Source organism: Henckelia pumila, chromosome 3 (genome assembly GCF_033568475.1).
Source record: "Henckelia pumila isolate YLH828 chromosome 3, ASM3356847v2, whole genome shotgun sequence".
NCBI lineage: Eukaryota > Viridiplantae > Streptophyta > Magnoliopsida > Lamiales > Gesneriaceae > Henckelia > Henckelia pumila.
Window position 1 is genome coordinate 175,495,253 of NC_133122.1, and position 18,529 is coordinate 175,513,781.

The 18,529-nt window shown below is 35.3% G+C and overlaps 3 protein-coding genes across 7 annotated transcripts; all 3 read right to left on the reverse strand.

The window, feature by feature from the left end:
- Window positions 1-553: 553 nt before the first annotated feature.
- Window positions 554-1,476, reverse strand: LOC140890007 (uncharacterized). Its single transcript, XM_073297755.1, has 2 exons — window positions 991-1,476; window positions 554-919 (listed from the first exon to the last, which is right to left on the reverse strand). Exons 1-2 carry the CDS (start codon window positions 1,474-1,476, stop codon window positions 554-556), a joined length of 852 nt encoding a protein of 283 aa, XP_073153856.1.
- A 6,612-nt stretch (window positions 1,477-8,088) lies between these two features.
- LOC140890639 (probable disease resistance protein At4g27220) lies at window positions 8,089-12,706 on the reverse strand. 5 transcript variants are annotated; one of them, XM_073298568.1, is made up of 3 exons: window positions 12,605-12,706; window positions 12,463-12,518; window positions 8,089-10,945 (listed from the first exon to the last, which is right to left on the reverse strand). In XM_073298568.1, the coding sequence occupies exon 3, from the start codon at window positions 10,936-10,938 to the stop codon at window positions 8,293-8,295; it is 2,646 nt and encodes an 881-aa protein (XP_073154669.1). In that variant the 5' UTR covers window positions 10,939-10,945; window positions 12,463-12,518; window positions 12,605-12,706; the 3' UTR covers window positions 8,089-8,292. The 5 variants fall into 5 exon arrangements, with proteins under 5 accessions (XP_073154669.1, XP_073154670.1, XP_073154666.1 ...); XM_073298569.1 differs by having other exon boundaries at window positions 12,463-12,492; window positions 12,605-12,676; XM_073298565.1 differs by having other exon boundaries at window positions 8,090-11,356.
- A 1,350-nt stretch (window positions 12,707-14,056) lies between these two features.
- On the reverse strand, window positions 14,057-16,908 carry LOC140887954 (G-type lectin S-receptor-like serine/threonine-protein kinase SD2-5). Its single transcript, XM_073295590.1, has one exon. The coding sequence runs from the start codon at window positions 16,714-16,716 to the stop codon at window positions 14,203-14,205; it is 2,514 nt and encodes an 837-aa protein (XP_073151691.1). The 5' UTR covers window positions 16,717-16,908; the 3' UTR covers window positions 14,057-14,202.
- Between the last annotated feature and the right edge of the window lie 1,621 nt (window positions 16,909-18,529).

Below are 18,529 nucleotides of genomic sequence, written 5' to 3' on the forward strand. Positions count from 1 at the left end.
AACATAATAAAAATACAATTAACAAATTAAAAATATACATAATTAAATTTAATAATTACATAATAAAAATGAACATAAATATAAAAAATTAAATATTATTATTTTATTATATTTAATATTTTTAAACATAATAAAATTGAACATAAATATAATAAATTTAAAATACACATAATTAAAATTTAAAACTTACTTGAAATATAAAATCACTCGAAATAAAGATTACACGCAATAACAAAATACAAAAAATAAAAAAAAGACAATAAATTTAAAAGGATTACAACCGAATAAAATATAATGAGAACACTGAAATAAATTACTAATTGAATCTTTTTCGAAGAATTTGTTCTTGCATCTTCATGTAGTACTGACGTTGAATGTCAGTGAGCCTTGGATCGTTAACATCTTTTTTCATGATTCGATTTTCTTGTTCTCTCTCCATTATTTCTTGCTCCCTCACCCTCATCTCGTGTTCCATCATCCTCATTTCGAACTTTTTTTTTCCATATTTTGAGCCATTGTTGCATAATGCTCTTTTGTCAAAGCAGTCCTCTTTTCATCCCTTTTTTTTTTCTACTTCATGTATTGTTTTCAACATTTTCACCATGTTTGTATCTTTCGATCCTTCTCCTCTCATTGCCCTTTTGAATGCCTTCCGTCCCATCGGCCTAGTGGTTTTGCTCACTTCTTGCACATCATCTCCTTCTTCGCCAGTTTGTGTGTCAGATGGTGTGGAGAAAGGAGATGGAGATGATTCACCATCAATATTCTTAAGCTTCTTCGTAGCATTCGTCGAACCTCCTACGAATTTATCGAACGACCATATCTTCCATTTTGGTTGATCCTTCAACACTAACCAAGCTTTCTCATCGGACCATGGATGGTTATGATCTTGTTCGTACATCGTTTGAGCTTGAGCATACTAAAAAAAAAAAAAAAAAAAACAAGTTCGAAAATGTTGAATTTAAATTTAAAAAAATTATGAATTCATACCTTTATATCAAATGAAGATCCGCTTTGGTTGAGTGCTTCAAGTTCGCTCATTTTGTTTTGGAAGGCGAACATTCGTTTTGAAACATCATTCCAATGTTGTCGCATGTTGTCCGGTGAGCGTATTTTCCATCCATTTGGTAACTCATGGTTATATTCATTCCAAACCAATCCCCAAAAACTCGAGTTGCTTTGATCATTGCCAAGTGCCGGATTGGTTGAAGCGTTGCACCATGACTTTGCGAGACGTTCATCTTCAACCTTCGTCCAAGGTTTCCTTCTAATGCCTTCACCACCATCGCCAATGACAATATTTTTTCCGTTCCTTCTAGATTTAGTAGACGGGGCTTCAAAGGTAGGAGGCGATATTTCTATGGGATTTTGGGAGAATTGAGTTTGGTTGAACATAAAACTCAACATTTGCTCGTCGGTAAATTGAGAATTATTTGGTGAAGGAGTATTGAGATCATTATTTTTCCATGAATCCATTTTCGAAATTGGATTGAAAATATAATGAAAGTTGGAGAATATAGAATTTTTGGTATTCAAGTAGTAGAAATTGTGAATTTTATGAGATGCATCCAAACCTATTTATAGAAGAAGGCTTGAATTTGAAAAATATTACCGTTTGTACTTTTTCATAATATAAAAAAAAATTCGGAATTTTTTTAATTTTTTTTTAATTTTTAATATTTTTTTTAAAAAAATAGGCTGGGATCATCCCAACCATTCTTTTTTTTTTTAGACTTACTTTTTCTTCTTTTTTTTTAAGATCAAAGGGCCAGATTTTTCTGGCCCTTTGATTTTCAAACGGCCAGAAAGATCTGGCCGTTTATTTAAAAAAAAAATATTTTATTAAATGGTGGGCTTCACCGAACGGAGCCTTTCGCGCGGGGCAGGTGATGAAGTAGGCCGGTCAAGTGGGCTTGATCGCTCCACTTGACCGGCCCTTGGACATGTTCTTATATTTGACCGATCTATTCTCAACAATGACCATCAAAATATAAAAACTCATCAACGTTATCCATTTGAAAGAAAAAATTTAAGATAGGAAAAACATAAAATTTAGAAATGAAGAAGAAACTTAAGAAATAAAGGAAAGAAACTTATACGCGTTAAATTGCAACTAACATGATTTTTTAATACAAAAAGTATATTTTTCCCTAACTTAAATAGTTGCTGTTGAAAATATATTATTTTATTATTGTTGAATATTGAATGTTGAATATTGAGTTGTAAAATATTAAAAATTAGTGTGTGATGATGTAGATGATGATATATTAATTTTTGGACTAATCTCAAATGTGGATCTATAAATAGGTCTTCATTTGTGATGAAAAATACAATTGAGTTGAGAGAAAAATATTATAAAGTGTAGAGTTTGATATATTTTGAGTTTTGGAGTTTTTACTTTTTACCATAAATTTTTACTTTTTCACAACACGTTATCAGCACGATCGCTCGAAGGTTCTCTATAATTTTCGACGCTCCAAAATACAAGAAGAAGTCAAAAATATTCAACAAGTAAGAATATTCATTTTTACTGTTTATATATTTTTATTGTGTATATATTAATATATAATTTCATGTTATTATATAAAAGGCTGTCTATGACACCGACCTTATAATAACGTGATATGATATATATTTATTATGTATATATACTAACTATATTTGTATAATTTCACAATATTATATAAAAGGCTGTCTGTGACACCGATCTTATAATAATGTGATATGATATACTATACCTGACTTTATACTAACTATATTTGTATAATTTCACAATATTATATAAAAGGCTGTCTGTGACACCGATCTTATAATAATGTGATATGATATATTATATCTGACTTTATACTAATTATATTTGTATAATTTTACAATATTATATAAAAGAATGTCTACGATACCGACCTTAAAATAAAGTGATATGATATACATAATTATTTAATTTTGATTATTATTATATGTATCGCATGATTATCACAAATTTTTATTCAACACAATCATTTTTTTTGTTACCCCCAACGGTCACAAACGGTCATAAACGGCTAGTTTTTGCCCTATAAATATGTTCACTCAAACTCATTTTCAATCACACCAAAATTCACTCTTTCTCTCAAAATATTTTCTCCTCGGTTTTTTGAAGATGAAGATGATGACATTTCTAAGGCTATTTTTCATAACGATTATGATCATCATGCTCACGAGTCTTGTACTCACCGACGATCATCCACCGCACACTTTTCATCTATTTTTAAACATACTTGTACTCGTCGTTTATCCATTATTTTGTATTGTCATATTAATGAAAATTAACTTATAAAATGCACTGTTATTTTTCTAGTACCACCATGTCAAATTTGACAAAGCTTAAATTCGTTGCTCTCGATATCACTAGAAAAGAACAAAGAATTGTTAATGAGAAATCATCAATCCCGACCCAATGTATCTACGGCATTTCCAGAAGCAAATGTCGTAAGTAAAAATAAAAACCAAAATCAAAGGCATAAACTAGATTTTGGCCGAGGTCGAGGATGTGGTCATGAACGTGGACGTATAAATGATCGCGATCGTGATTACGGCCGTGGATATGAAAATAATCGAGATAGTTACTTCAATAACTAATCTCAAAAGAACGTCACGAACCACCCAAAAAGGCAGCATGAAAATATGAGTGAAAATAAAAATCACTCAAAAAGATATGAGAGTGTTTGTTATAAATGTAGCACTCCAAGACATTGGTCACGTACCCCTGAGCACTTATGTAAGCTCTTTAAAATATCGATAAAGGGAAAAAAAAAGACCAATTTTGTTGAAAACAGTAACCATTTAAGTGGTTCAACTTATTTCAATGCTGCCGATTTTTTCAAATGATTTCGAGAACATTGATTAATATATTGGTGGGACTGAAATGTAACATGCTATATTTTTCATGCATTCTTATGAAACATGCTATATTTTGCATATATATATATATTATCCTTGATTTTCTTTATTGCATTTTTTTGAAGTATGGAAAATGCTATGAGCAAAGATAAACCCATAGAAGTTTGCATACCCGATAGTGGTACAACGCACACCATTCTCCGAGATAAAAAAATATTTCTTGGAATTAAAACCAACAAAAGCAATTGTGAATACAATACCAGGTCCTGTAGACTTGATTGAAGGTTGTGGAAAAGCACATTTTTTGTTACCTAATGGTACAAAATTTTTGATAAATGATGATTTATATTCACCAGGATCAAAAAATTTTTTGTTAAGTTTTAATGACATATATTCTCATGGGTATGATACTGAGACGATAACTGATGGAAATCAGAAATATATGTGTCTTACCACATATAAATCAGGAAAGAAATACATGGTTGAAAAATTATCAATGCTCCCTACTGGATTGCATTATACACATATAAGGCCAATCGAATCAAATATGGTGGTTAATAGTTCTTCAATATTAACCAATTGACATGATCGATTGGGACATCCTGGTTCAATAATGATGCGAAAAATTATTGAAAATACACATGGTCATCCATTGAAAGACCAGAAGATCTTTCAAAATAATAAGTTTCAATGTAAAGCATGTTCTCTTGAAAAACTTATTATAAGACCATCGCCAGCTAAAATCCAAACAGAATCACCCATATTTCTTGAACGTATTCACGGTGATATTTGTGGACCAATTCATCCACCATGTGAACCATTTCGATATTTTATGGTATTGATAGATGCCTCTAGCAGATGGTCACATGTATGCTTATTGTCAACTCGAAATGTGGCATTTACAAGATTAATGGCTCAAATAATAAAATTGCGGAATCAATTTTCCGATTATACAATCAAGAAAATAAGACTTGATAATGCTGGAGAATTTACTTCCCAAACTTTCAATGACTATTGTATGTCAATGGGAATTACTGTTGAACATCATGTTGCTCATGTTCATACACAGAATGGATTAGCTGAATCATTGATTAAACGTCTACAACTGATTGCTAGACCAATGATTATGAGAACAAAACTCCCTATTTCTATATGGGGACATGCAATATTACATGCTGCGACATTAATTCGCATAAGACCAAGTGCATATCATAAATTCTCCCCATTGCAGCTTGCATTTGGTAAAAAACCAAATATTTCTCATCTGAGAATTTTTGGATGTATGGTGTATGTGCCTATTGCACCACCTCAACGATCAAAAATGGGTCCTCAAAGAAAAATCGATATTTATATCGGTTATGATAGCCCATCAATCATTCGATATCTTGAGCCTCAGACAAGCGATGTGTTTACAGCACGCTTTGCTGATTGTCATTTTAATGAAGAAATCTTCCCAATGTTAGGGGGAGAAAAGAAACACATCGAAAAAGAAATCACATGGTATGTACCATCATTGTTATATTTGGATCCAAGGACCAAACAATGTGAGAAATATATACAGCAAATTGCGCATTTGCAAAGAATTGCAAATCAAATGCCAGATGCATTTGCAGACACAAAAGGGGTAACAAAATCATATATACATGTTGCAAATGCCCCTGCTCGAATTGAAATTCCAAAGAAACAAATTAAAGACACTCATGATGTCATAAAACGCTTGAAGCGTGGAAGGCCAGTCGGTTCCAAGGATAAAAATTCTCGAAAAAAAAAGGCATAGAGAAACACGATGATCATAAAATAGAAAATGGTGTTCCAGAAGAAATACCTGATGATGAAAATGTTCTATCAGAACCACAAACTGACGAGAATCGTGAAATCTCTATCAATTATATTAATACTGGAAAAATATGGAACCGAAAAGATATAGAAGATATTGATGAAATATTTTCTTATAATGTGGCATGTGACATCATAAATGAAAATGAGGATCATGAACCAAAATCTTTTGGTGAATGTAAAACTCGTCATGATTGGGCAAAATGGAAAGGTTCCATCCAGATTGAATTGGATTCGCTAAATAAACGCAATGTTTTTGGACCTATAGTCCTCACACCTGAAGGTGTGAAACCTATTGGATACAAATGAGTTTTTATTCGAAAGCGAAATGAGAAAAATGTAATAGTAAGATATAAAGCTAGACTTGTTGCACAAGGTTTTTCTCAAAGGCCTGGAATTGATTATGAAGAAACGTATTCTCCTGTTATGGATGCAATTACGTTTCGATATTTGATTAGTTTGGCAGTGTCTGAAAATTTGGAAATGTGTCTTATGGATGTTGTTACAGCTTACTTATACGGATCACTTGATAGTGATATATACATGAAAATCCCTGAAGGATTTAAGATGTCTGAAGCACAAAGTTCAAAACCCAGAGAATTTTATTCTATAAAATTGCAAAGATCATTATATGAGTTGAAGCAATCCGGCCGAATGTGGTATAATCGGCTAAGTGAGCACTTGATGAAAATGGGATATGTAAATGATCCAATATGCCCTTGTGTTTTCATCAAGAAAACAACATCCGGATGTGTAATTATTGCTGTATATGTTGATGATTTAAACATCATTGGAACGAATAAAGAAATTCAAGAAGTATGATGTACTTGAAGGAAGAATTCAAAATAAAGGATCTTGAAAAAATCAAGTACTGTCTAGGTTTGCAAATCGAACAAAAAGAATGTGGAATTTTTGTTCACCAGACAAATTATACAGAAAAAATCCTTAAACGTTTTAATATGAATAAATCAAATCCATTAAGTACTCCAATGGTTGTAAGATCATTAAACATAGAAAAGAATCCATTCCGTCCATGTGAAGATGATGAAGTTATTCTTGGTCCAGAAGTACCATATCTAAGTGTCATTGGTGCCCTTATGTATCTTGCAAATTGCACTAGACCTGATATATCTTTTGCTGTAAATTTATTGGCAAGATTCAGTTCATATCCAACAAAGAGGCACTGGAACGGTATTAAAAATATATTCCGCTATCTACGAGGAACGACAGATTTGAGACGTTTGTACTCAAAATACACCAATCAAAGTATTATTGGTTATGCTGATGCTGGATATTTATCTGATCCACATAAGGCACATTCCCAAACCGGATATGTATTTACTCGTGGAGGCACCACAATTTCTTGGCGTTCACAGAAACAAACACTCGTAACAACTTCATCAAATCACGCTGAGATTATTGCGCTACATGAAGCAAGCCGTGAATGTGTTTCGCTAAAATCAATGACACAATATATCCAAATTTCTTGTGGATTATCAGTAAACAAAAAGCCTATGACGCTGTATGAAGATAATTCTGCATGTATTGCTCAAATGAAAGAAGGATATACAAAAGTGACATAACCAAACATATCCCCCCAAAGTTCTTTGCCTACACTCAAGAACTTGAGAAGAACAAAGATATTGATATTTGTTACATTCAATCAAGTGAGAACTCATTAGATCTCTTCACAAAGGCACTTCCTACGACAATATTCAAAAAGCATATATATAACATTGGGATGCGCAATCTACAGAATATGTGAAGAATCACTTGTGTTAACATGAGGGGGAGTTTACGTGGCTGCACTTTTTTTTCCTTGCCATGGTTTTTATCCCACTGGATTTTTCCTAATAAGGTTTTTAACGAGACATCATAAAACACGTAATAAAGACAATCATCATATGACGATCATCATCACAAGGGGGAGTGTTGAAAATATATTATTTTATTATTGTTGAATATTGAACGTTGAATATTAAGTTGTAAAATGTTGAAAATTAGTGTATGATGATGTAAATGATGATATATTAATTTTTGGACTAATCTCAAATGTGAATCTATAAATAGGTCTTCATTTGTGATGAAAAATACAATTGAGTTGAGAAAAAAATATTATAAAGTGTAGAATTTGATATATTTTGAGTTTTGAAATTTTTACTTTTTACCATAAATTTTTACTTTTTCACAACAGTTGCAAACTTTTCGATCTTTTTATTATCGGTGAATCTGGTTTCGATTTTTATTACTTTCGCTCATTATAGCTATAACTTCGAATAAAACAAAACTTTTTAAACTTGAATCCGTGATATTTAAAAAAAGTTCATACATCCTTATTTTTGTCAAAAATCATCGTTAACTTGCTAATTTTATAAATAAAAAAAAATTCAGCTATACGATATTACATTACAACTATTTACATTCAACCGTAATATACCCAAAGAATTCGTTCGACACGAACAACAATGGAAATAACATTAAGAAGAAGACTCCGTAATGGTATTACCAATGAAAAATTTGTTCTTTATGATGCCTGAATTCATTTAACTACAGGCAGTAATGGTGAAACATGACATGTTATCTTGGACCGAAAGATGAACTCCCAGACCCGAAACTGATTATGGAGCCATCTGCAGATTCTTCATCTGAAGAAGTCTCCGGTATGCGTCTAAAAGCACGTCGCAAGAGGTATGTAGCATCTCTGTGGTTCCTTCTTATTTCCTCCCACCACTTTCTACTCCCATTTATTTGTTTTAGAGAGCACACCAGCTGTTCCCTCATGTCCACAAGGAAGGGTAATGTCATCAATCCTGGACAAGCCAAAACCTCCAAACGAGACAACGAGTCGCAAATCATTACTCCTCTGCATATGTACTTAAGTTCTGGCAAACAGCTTAGTTTTATTCTCTGTAACATGGGGAGGAGAATATCAGGATGATTTGTTTCTGTTGCTCCGCCATCCTCTTCTCTTGTCGCAATTATCTCAGAGATATTAGCACAGTTTTCAATTTTTATTTCAACAAGATTTTTTAGGTTCGCTACCAACTCAATTGGGAAGAGCGTCTTGAGTGAATCACATGCCATGACATGCAATGTTTTCAGGCTTCCTAGAGTGCCTGTTTGCACGGTTCCCCTGCAGATTCGATGTAGGTTGTTCAGACCCTCGATTTCCAAGCATTCTAAGTTGGGAAGGGCACTAAGTTCAGGAGTTATAATGAACTCCATCTGATCACAGTATCGAATCTTACAACATTGCAACTGAGAAGCACCGGCTGTTATAAACACTGGTAATTGAGTGATACCTCGACAATCTTGGATTTCCAACTCAAGAACCCGTCCTGGCAACAAAGCAGGACTTGATCTTTCACCGATGTCGGTCCCAAAGAACCCTACGCTGTTTTTACCATGTGTCGAGGGTGGAGGGTATCCGATAACAAATTTGAAATTATCAAGCAAGCTCCAGTGACCAGAGTTGATATACCGATCAAAGTCCTCCATGCTGCTGAAGCTTACTTCAAGTACTACCAAACTTCTGCATCTCTGTATAACATCCACATCAATGAATAATGTTCCGATTGTGAATTCCCACAAGCCTATTATTAAGAGATTTTCCAAGCGCTTGTAATTTAGCAAAAGTAGATGGATTGGAGCATTTAAAACTTTAGTGCAGGAAAGGTCAAGATGTTGTAGGTTCATCAACATCTGCATCCCCTCGGGCATGTACTCAACGGATGTATAAGAAAGATCCAGAACTCGTAAATCCTTGAGCTTTGCTAATGTTGGCACATGCTGCAAGTTCCAACAGCTGCGAAGCAGTAAAGCACGAAGCCTTTCCAGATTAGATAGTGAATCTGGCAACCGGACTATACCAGTGTAAGATAAATCAAGAACTTTGAGGTTTTGCATGTGCTCAAAGAAAGTAGTAGCCATTCCTTTAATGATGGAATTATACTGCAACAGCAATGCGCGAAGCTTAGGGCATTTTGGCTCACAGTTGATACTTTTCAGATCATTTCGCATCAAGGACACTATCTCAAGATCTGGAGGCCATTCATTCTCCGTTGGAGGAATTTGTAAACCAAGGCCAGATCTAACCATGCAACTTGAGTTTTCTCTAGTAAGTTTAATAACCATATCCCTGATCAAATCATGCATCTTCACATGCTCTCCACAGCTTTCAAATTGGAACACACTCTCTATCATACAAGCACGCTTCAGATCATTCAGAATCATCTCTCCCAATTGCATCCTAGCAATTTGACTCCCAGAGTGACCCAAAAGACCATCCAATAACCAGTACTTTATCAGCTGCTCTGTTTCAATAAGATGATCCTCTGGATATAATACACAATACAGAAGACATGAACGAGTGGTATCATCCTTTAGTCTGTCATAGCTAAATCTCAAACGAGCAAAGACCTGATTCTCCATCCCTTCAATGCTTGAAGTTGAGTTCCTTAACTCACTCAATGCAATCTTCCAGTGTCTAATATTGCTTTCTTTTCTCAGAGCCCTTCCAATTGTAATGAGTGCCAAAGGTAAACCACCACATTCTTTTGCAACTTCCTGGGCAACATCTTGTATTCTTGGGGATGACAGTACTTCTTGACCAACCTTTTGTTGAAATAAGGCCCATGCTTCTCTTTGAGAAAGCGTGTGAACTTCAATCTCGGCATCGGTCTCCATGTCATGGCACACTCTCAATGATCTAGTAGTTATTAAAATTTTGCAAGCATTGTCACGTGAGGGAACAGGTATTCCAATTTCATCAAGATGAAATGCTTCCCACATATCATCAATTATCAGCAAGAATTTCCCCCTCCGCATCAAAGCACTAAATAATTCTGTAGCCCTTGACATCGCAGAATCAAAATCATCTAAACTTACCCCTATTGCTTTTGCTATATCCTTTTGTAGCCTTTGCATGTCAGAATCCTTCGATGCTATGACCCAAATGACATCATCGAAATTAGTATTTTCAATTAGAAGCTTATTGTTGACCTCTTTAATGATCGCAGTTTTGCCCACACCTCCCATCCCATAAATTCCAATTATTCCAATATTTATGTCCATCAGATACTCCCAGGTTGACTTTAAAACCTTGTGAGCTGTCTTACCAATTAAAGTACCTGTAGGCAAGGCCTTTCCCCTTTCTGGCAGCATTGTGACCAATGTACTTCCAGAAAAGTTTCTCTGATCCAGGAGCTTGTCAACTTCAAGCATTTTATTCCTGACAAAGTTCCCTAACTTTAATCTACTACAGACATTAGGAAAACATCTGCATAAAAAACTCTTATTTTCTTGTTTGTCTTTTAAATTATCTAAAATTTCTTTGATCTTTTGGACACTAGTCAACCACAGATTCACTTCAGCTGTGGGACCTCTCCCTCGCAACATCCTTTCATTGTTTAACTCTGTTCTCAGATCAGTTTCTTGAGCTATAAGCAATTTTAGTTTCTCCTCCAATTTTTTCACAACTACTTCAGGTTTTCTCAGATAGCTGCATTGCTCAGAAATGGTGTCGCTTAAGCAGCCATATGCGCATAAACATTGCAACATGCTAGTAACAGCACCAGCGATTTCCATGGCAAGAAATTACTAAAAGTAATTTAACAGAAACTTAGATGAGCCCCCAGCCAAACTGAAACAGGACAGGAAAGTTAAGAATTACTTGCACATATTCAACTGAAACGATTGCACAACTGGATCTTGTGTTCATGTCTTTATGGTGATTTGGGAGTTCCCCAGGCTTAGGAAATACAAGACACATTTGCATAGTCGCATTTCACAACAGAAATTTTAAAATTAAAATGCAAAAAAAGGGAAACGAGTCAACAAAGAGATAGAATTGCATGAAGTTCTTAATCAACATTCCCAAACAACTACCATTCTCAATTGGCTGAAACATTTTTCTTATAAGACGCCTGAATTCTACCCATCCCACGCAAAATGATAGTCAAAAAATGAACTTACATGAAGAAGCCATCAGACCATATAAATTGAAGAAAGGCGTGTGAATGCTGTTAGAATGATAAACAACTTCAAGAAGGGTCGAAACTTTCTAGCTGGCTACTTAGTTATAAAGAACCCAAGCTAGGAATTTCAGGATTTTTGTATGATTATATTTGTTATATTAAAAATATTTACTTTGAATCTACAACCGAACATAAGAATTTCAAAATTAGTTCAATGCTCACGAGTTCAATTGCGAGCTCATGATCTATTAAAGTTGGGGTTGAGCTCGAGTTCGAGCTCGTGAAAAAAGCTAAAACTCTGCAGATTTTTGCCATTTGTTTATTCTGAAGAGGGGCCAAATGCAAATGCATTTCACCCCTTTTCACAGGTGAGTTAAATGATATCTAGCCCATAGCTAGTAAAAGCTAGAATAATAGGGATCGAATTCGAGCTCCTGATGATTCATGCCAAGAGCACCTCGGTGAGAGCTCGGATTGATTAAACAGAGTCCATGGAAATGTGATCATAAAATTGGGAAGTATGAACAATAAACTTAATTTTATGATTACAATTCCAAGCCCTCACAAGTCACAACAAATTCATCCCTAACAGTAAGTGCAGGAATCAAACAATCACTGTTTCATATTTAATTTACGAGTTTTCTCAACAACTTCATCCCTAACAGTAAGCGCAGGAATCAAACAATCACTGTTTCATATTTAATTTATGAGTTTTTTTTTTTCTTTTAGTACATATCAAATGGGATTCTATAATATAACACAAGCTCCTTACCTCTTCAGTAGAAAAGCCCTTAAATGGAATCTGCATAAAAAAACACTGAGCCAAATCTGTGAATGAAATTAAATAAATCATCATATAACTTTTCATAGTAGTAACACAATAATGGATTGAAAAACAGAAGAAGAAATATAACCTGAGAAAAGATTATGCAAACACATAAAAATTTTCAATATCTGTATCGGTAACAGCTTTTCAAGTGGAACGTAGGGGCTGAAGAAGCAGCGGTGTGAACTTTGAAATCAGTCTGAGAACCAGAAATTTCTCAGTTGGTGCTGTTTTGATTTTTATTTATTTATTTTTTATTCTGATAAAAATAAAATAAAATTAAAAATGATTTTGAAAATGTGAAATTTGAAGTAGTCAACCAAATTTTTTGTCACCACCTTATGTTCGAACAATCAAATTGAATGAATTATCTGACAAGCGTAGTTTGCAAGATATTGTATTAGTTCGGGGTTTATCTAGAGCGCATCGAAAGTTAACGGCGGCAGATTCTTACGTCACAAAAAAAATTAACTTGAATGAATGCAAGACTAATTTGTAATTGAAATATAGTTAATAAATTTAAAAAGAAAATTTAAGAAAGAAATTGCTTAGAAACATTATAAATTAAACTAATTCGAAAACACGTTTGTAATATGTCCTAAAATTAAAGAGGTGTGTAACTAATAAAAGGACCGGACAACACTTGGTGTTGTTAACGGAAAACACCACCGTTTTGCGAGCAGTTAAATTTTTTTTTTTTTTTTTAAAAGAAATAATTAACAATGCTGATGAGATGCTATATTTAAAGGTACATCAAATCATCAATCATGTGTCCAAGTGTTGATATCTCAATATATGAGCAATATTAATATTGATAGTGCTGATGTGTCGAAAAAATGAGTAATTAGGTCAACTGTTTAGAAAATACACTTATGATAGTTTGAACTGAAACATAAATACGTTAATGTACTTCATAACTCTATAATAAGGTAGTGTTTGAAATTCTAAGTGATTATGAAGATTTTTTTAATAAATTTGTTAAGAAAATCTTCATAATCATCTATTTTTAGAGGTTGCAAACACTACTTAAGTTAGTAAAGGATTTATGAGAAAGATATATTACTTTAAATATATTTATAATTTGTTGTATAGATGCTAATAACAAGAAATTAAATAAAACTTATTGCAAAATTATAACAACTTCAATGATATATTTACGTGTATTGTATGTGCTCTCTTCACTAATTTTATACCAAGGAGAATTTGTTTTCATGAAAAAAGAGATCCTTTTAATAAGTGGTACCAATTTTCCCTGACAATAACATTAATTATTGTCTGAAAATTGGAAATACATGTAAATAGTCCTCCTTTTCTTTTGAATTACCAAATTTTGTTTCGAAATTGAGATCTTGATGTTATATTATATGACCTGCAAGTCATCGACAATGGTCCACATTTTCTAACAGCTTTTCCTCGTCCATTTTGTTCGAGAGTAATTTCTTAGATATATCTATGATTTATTCAACAATTTTTTTTTTAATACCAAATTTGCAATCATAGCTTCATTTGTTTTTTTTGGTTTTTTTTAAAAAAATAACAATGAAGTAAAAATATAAATATTATTTAAACCAACAATTCGTTTGAAAACTATAAATCTTATCCAATATATTATGGGCTAAATAGATGTTCAAAAAAGTTTTAAAAATTTATATGAACAAACATACATCCAAGGGTGTCGAAAACAAATCATCGTGGCCCGGACAGAATAGAAGGAAGCAATGGAGTGGCATCTTGCGAGCCAAAAACCTGGATTTTGTTCACAGTGATCTTTGGATTAAACAAGCTGTAATCCAAATCTTTCTGCACATTTTGAACTCCTTCCAACACATTGATCACCACTGACATGGCCGGCCTCTTGCCATGATCACTTTGCAAACACCATGCAGCAAGTTGCATCACTTTCAATACTTCTGCTCCGTTTGATTCCATGCCCTCGCACCTTCTGTCGATTATATCCAGCAATCGTTCTTCCTCCGCTTTTTTCATGAAAAGGGACAGTAAATGAGCTTCCTCCTCCGGCTTAGAGAAGTCGAAATTCTTCCTGCCACACAGAGTCTCTAAGATGACCACTCCAAAGCTGTACACATCTACTTTCTCAGTGATGATTGAGCTGAGCCATTCTGGGGCGAGATAACCCGGCGTGCCTCTCATGGTCGTCACCACTTGGCTTTGGTTCCTGTCGATGAGCTTGGAGAGGCCGAAGTCCGAGAGTTTTGCGTTGAAGTTCTCATCCAGAAGAATGTTTTGGGGCTTGATGTCTAGGTGGATGATTTTTTGCCTGCAATCTTCGTGGAGGTAAGCTAATCCTTTCGCTATGTCGAGTATGATTCTTCTTCTAAGATTCCAGTCAAGAGATGTGGGAGTACTGTAGATCCATCTATCCAAGGATACATTGCACATGTATTCGTAGACTAAAAGCCTGTGGGATTTATCAGCGCAAAACCCAATTAGTCTTACCAAGTTAACATGGTGGATGCTGCCAATGCTTTCTACTTCAGCTAGAAATGACTTCTTGATTTGGCCAACTCCGTCCAGACATTTCACGGCGATCTTTTCGCCATCCGTCAACGTCCCTTCGAAAACCGACCCAAATCCTCCTTCCCCGAGCTTCTTACTGAAGTTGTCAGTTGCACTCACCAACTCCTCGTAAGAAAATCTGGTGGGCATCCCCGGTACATGATCTAAATAATCCTCCTCGACTTCATCTTTTCTCTTCCTCCATCTTACATAAAAGATCAATCCAGCTACGGCTACAAAGAATCCACCCAAGGTGGATCCCAAGATTGGCCCTAAAATGCTTTTCTTTCCCCCAACATTAACCGGGGATGTTGTTTCTGAGGCAGGGGATGCCGCACTCTGAGCTACTTGGATTTTGACAGATACTGAAGAATTGTAGTGAGTCTTGTCCTTTTCGTTATTCTGCAATGAGAAGATTTGGGATGGCAAGTAGCAATCCCCGTTGGAAGAATCTGAGCCGTATCGAAACATAGCAGCTTTGCAGGAACAATTTTTCAAACACGCCTGTTTACAACTATCCATATTAGTACCCGCAATGTCTGTGACAAAGGTGAAATATGTTACATCCTCGAGGTCCAAGAAACTTTGAGTTGTTGAAGCATCACAAGTCAGGGGAGTTACTTCAGAACAACCAAGATCCGGCTGCCTGTCATTCACCTGCCTAAAAGATCCAGGATTCGAGCTTGTTCTGGGGCAACTACATTGCCTATTCGAACAGATTCCATAATTCCCACAAACCATGGGATAATTGCACTCACCCAAGAAACCTGTAAAAATATCAGACACTTCACTCCATCCTGTTCCCCACTCATAAACTCTAAGATGCCCATCAGGCCCCAATTTCATATACTGTGCTGATTTAGCCACAGGAACCGGTACCGAAATGTCGGGATCGCTTGGTTCAACTGAGTTTATATACAACTGCAGACTCCCATTTTGAAATTTGACGTAACTGGCTTCTTTGTTTTGCTTAGTGCCAACAACCAATTGTTCGTAGTATACCTGCGGAGGATCCGACTGCATCGTAGCTACCAAGCCCTGTGGAGTCATCGAGAAATTGAACAGACCCCCTTGTGTCCAATTAGTCAAAGAAACACTAGCGGTGAGGCTTTTACCTGATATCAAGATCTGCCCCGGAACCAAAGCATCCGCCGGATGATCGAAAGATTGCCAAACAACCGTATTTTTCGAATCATAGAGAACAAGATTTCCCACTTCTGTCATGTTAATGCCGGCAACCGACATTCCGGCGGTGTTTGTAGACCACGCCAATGACCCATCGGCATCTCGGAGCTCCAAATCACCTTCCGCCGTGAGCTCCAGAGTGGAATTAATCGGAACGGGATTGTTCCGATTAGCAGACCACACGACCTGCGGGAATCCGATCGCAGGAGAAGTGATTCCCCCACCGCTGTTGGTTTGGACAATAAAGACGGCGAACAGGTAATTTTCACAAGTCCCATTACAGTAGAACCCACAAGCGTATCTTGGACCAAAAGTTCCTCTGAGAAGGATGGCTCGAACCGTGGAAGAATCGATAAAGGTCACCGAATGATCCGCAGTGACGCTGTTGATCCATCTTGTGGAAAGGTTTGCAGTGGGGTAATCATACGGCTGAGAGATTACAGAGGCGGGATAGCAGCAAGTGAGTATGGTGAAAAATGCAATCCAATGTGGAGACATGATCGTATCTTTGGTGGGTTTTGTTTTGAAGCAAAAAATCAGTGAAGAAAAATGTGCATCTGCATCTGCATCGATCAAAGATCGGGAAAACCGATGGATGATGTTCGGTTTCTGGTTTTCTTTTTCTTTTTCTTTTTCTTGGTATAAGAAGCATTATCCATTGAACATGGCCGACACGTGAGAACAGAGTACAAGTGTTGAAATTTGAATATTTAAAACGAAAATTTGACCTTTTCTTAATCTCGACTTCTAATTCGTCGTGGGCGTGCACTTTTCTTTTCAAGTAAACGCGTCTTTTTTTTCTTTTTCTTTTTTTGTCGTTTAGTATTGCAAGACGAGGAATTGTATTAGCGATAAAAGATTATATAATTAAAGAATGGTCGAGTATTACAAAATTAATAGATTATTTTTTTAAAGATGAAAATAAATTTAATACAATCATCATTTAATTTTATAATTTTTTTATCGTAAAAATAATTTAAATATATACCTAATATACGTTTAAATCATAAACTTTATCTAGTACTCTTAGTTTAAAAAGACAAGAAACATATTAATAGAAAATTTAAAATAAATTTCACTATAAATATTATATTTTACTACATCAAATACCAATAATATTATGAAAAAATAAATATTAAAAGTTGTGTGTATTTAATGAAAAATTATTTAAAGATATTCCATCTTATATATTTTAATTCAAATATCAAAAGATTTATAAAAATGATATAGATGTCAATTTTAAATTAAATAACTCAAAGTAGAGTACAATTATAAATTATCAACTACATTTTTTTTTTAAATTTTGGTTCAGATCTCGATCCAATCGATTTTTTCAATCCAACTAAATAAATTTTTTTTGAGGTTAATTAAAAAAAATTTGGATTCCGGGACAGCAAGTCCCGGATTGTTATAGATTTGTCAACATTTCACAAATGTTTTATTTTTGATGATGGTTTGCTAAACCGAGTGTTCGGGCTGTCAGGGTAGTGAAGTGGGCCTGACGAGATAATCGGGCTAATGAGAATGATATGTGATATGTCCTTTCCTGATCGAGATGATCTACACACACAAGGAAAAAAAATGAAAGCACGTTAGTGTGGCGCCGAAAGGTTTTCCGACGGGGCCACTCCGATGTTTAAGTCAGACTCAGAAATAAAGTGGGCTTTTTAGGCAAAATGAGTATAGTGATTTTAGGATTTTAGATGAACATACCTTTACTAATATCTGATGCAAGGTATTTATAGGCCTTAGAGTGAGAAAATGCCTCCGCAATTTCAGGGTAGTGGCCACGATCTAGGTCGTGGTTACGGGCCTATCCACGTCCACCTATTCCCCACGATCCAGCCCAGCGGATCGGGATTATGGCAACGTGGGGATCATGCTCCTGTAACATTGGCGTGCAATGGGTTTTGCAGACTTGATCTTCCTAGAATCCTCAAGTTCCTGATCCGCTTGGGCCCAGAGGACAAGCCCTGATATTTCTGGATTCGCATAGCCTTGATACCCCTGGCTTTTCGAAGTATCACCACTCCTCCCAAAAATAGTCGGGCTAGAGTCCTGCTCGCTGTCCTGACTAATGGCCCTAACTCCTCTGCCCCTGCCTAAACTTGATACCCCTGGCTTTGCGTAGCCCTGATACCCCTGATTTTGCGTAGCCTTGATACCCCTGGCTTCCCGGGGTATCACCACTCCTCACAAAAATAGCCGGGCTAGAGCTTTGCTCGATGTCCTGACTAATGGCCTTGATGCAGCTACCTCACTAGGCGGGAGTAATATATATTTTTCAAATTTCAAAATTATGCTAGGGCTG

Excerpts from the sequence above, each read along its gene's own strand:
- LOC140890007 (XM_073297755.1), bottom strand. The coding sequence starts at position 1,476 with ATGGATTCATGGAAAAATAATGATCTCAATACTCCTTCACCAAATAAT. Across the intron at positions 920-990 it reads GATCTTCATTTGATATAAAG|TATGCTCAAGCTCAAACGAT; the intron begins GTATGAATTCAT and ends TTTTTTTTTTAG.
- LOC140890639 (XM_073298565.1), bottom strand. The coding sequence starts at position 11,301 with ATGGAAATCGCTGGTGCTGTTACTAGCATGTTGCAATGTTTATGCGCA.
- LOC140887954 (XM_073295590.1), bottom strand. The coding sequence starts at position 16,716 with ATGTCTCCACATTGGATTGCATTTTTCACCATACTCACTTGCTGCTAT.